The sequence below is a fragment of the Sphaeroforma arctica genome (genome assembly GCF_001186125.1).
Source record: "Sphaeroforma arctica JP610 unplaced genomic scaffold supercont1.80, whole genome shotgun sequence".
NCBI lineage: Eukaryota > Ichthyosporea > Ichthyophonida > Sphaeroforma > Sphaeroforma arctica.
In genome coordinates, this window is record NW_014040478.1 from 120,421 (window position 1) to 122,239 (window position 1,819).

Sequence of the window (1,819 nt, forward strand, 5' to 3'; positions counted from 1 at the left end):
ATATATATATATATATACTATATATATATATATATATATACTACTATATATATATATATATATATATATATATATATATATATATATATATATATATATATATATATATATCAAGTTACACGTCGAATAATTTTGAGTGTGCAAAAAAATAGAGGGCACGTCAAGGAATCTATCGTGATTACGATGGTATGCCAAATTCAACCTCTAAAGAAGGTCGACCCTTGCTCCAATTTCACAAACGGTGGAGGCCGCGAAGGCATCGTGACATACATCACTAAATTTCAGTACGAAAACGTCCATCCAAGCAAGTATGCACGTACCAAAAATCATTCATGTGCATGTGACTCAGTTTATACAAATATATCGAAAACTTACTTTTTTATAGTTTATCAGTTCTTCTCTCATCAGATAAGCTTTCACTACGCCCCTCGCATACATCTCACACTGTATATACTCAACGATATACTCATCCAGGCCGGTCCGGTCCACCGAGTCCAGCAGAACTTTTAAGCCCCCCATTCTATACAACGCTACGGTGGTGGGGTGTACAGCGAGCACTGATGGTTCGTTTGCGCTAACAGCGTTGCTAAGTAATCTCCGCTTGAATAAAGTAGGTACAACATAGTAGTCGTATGTACGCACTAGAAGGTATGTGCCTACAGCTGATAGACCAGCTGCTAGGATATGGGTGCTCATAGTGTGCGAATACTAATATATATGTCCGCTTATGTTTAAATGCTCATGTGTTTATAGGCTTGTATAAAATGTTTGATTATAATAGTATATGAGTATAATATTAATGTCCCGGTGCCTCGAGTAAGCTTCTGAAGCAATCTGCAATATACATACACGCCCTGAGGTGCTTTAGTATGCTGAGGACCTCAATACCACATTGATGATTTCTTAGTTGTTGAAATAGACTGTTGGGATTAATGAGTGGATTATTATACTAGCCTATATACGTATTCGCCCCACGGTACAGGTATCTGGGCGACGAGAACTTTTTATTTACACAGTGTCATAGTATTGCAGCAACTGGTACACATAGTATTGTTCTATATATCAAATAAATGCATACTGTATAGTGTATAGTGTAAGTGTGTATACTTTAATATGAGGTGTTCCCAAATCTGAAATCCCAGAGCAGTCATAATGGACAACTTTATTCTGATTCGTCGAATGCACCATCGTCGTGCTTGCCAGAAACCCCTGAACCCTGTCGGCAAATTCCCTAATAATTTACATTTTTTAGTAAATACATAGAGCTGATAGGCCCTGAGGGCTGAGGATGCATGATGTTTGGTGGAACGCTGCGCAATCTCTCTCTCGTCGATAGCAGGCACGCTTTCATTGTACTAGCCCCGATAAATATATGTACATATCTGGTGATAACTTGATTTGAAACTGTTAATTAATATGGCCTCCACTGCAGCACCTCAAACGGGTGCAAAAACCCTAAAAATAGAACAGGTAGACACACTAGAAGGCAAATTACGAGTAGCCGTAGAAGGATGTTGTCACGGAGAGCTCGACAAAATATACAAAACAATCGCATCCATCGAAGAAGCGAAGAAATACAAAATCGACTTACTGCTAATATGTGGTGACTTTCAGGTGATTATGAGTCTTCTGTATTGTTGGTGTCAACAATGTTTCACTTTTGTAATCTGGCGTGTATGTCGCAGAAAATGAGTGAGGACTTGGCTCTACGCTGCATTAGGCTGCTTTGTTAGTCATATATTGAATGCACAATTCAGAAGGTTGTCGTTCATTTATATTAAGACATATACGCACACACACACACACACACACACACACA

At 38.4% G+C, this 1,819-nt stretch overlaps 2 protein-coding genes across 2 annotated transcripts in view; one reads left to right on the plus strand and one right to left on the minus strand.

Annotated features, from left to right (window-relative positions):
• Positions 1–905, minus strand: part of SARC_01898 (hypothetical protein) — a gene marked incomplete at its 3' end in the record, with an annotated part of 3,659 nt that extends 2,754 nt beyond the window's left edge. Inside the window, exon 1 of the mRNA XM_014304379.1 lies at positions 376–905. Coding sequence (XP_014159854.1) covers positions 376–696 — 321 coding nt within the window. The 5' untranslated portion in view covers positions 697–905. The remainder of the gene's footprint in view (positions 1–375) is intronic.
• Positions 906–1,416: 511 nt separating this feature from the next.
• The window catches only part of SARC_01899 (hypothetical protein), a gene marked incomplete at its 5' end in the record, with an annotated part of 7,649 nt that continues 7,246 nt past the window's right edge, over positions 1,417–1,819 (plus strand). Inside the window, one exon of the mRNA XM_014304380.1 lies at positions 1,417–1,614. Coding sequence (XP_014159855.1) covers positions 1,417–1,614 — 198 coding nt within the window. The remainder of the gene's footprint in view (positions 1,615–1,819) is intronic.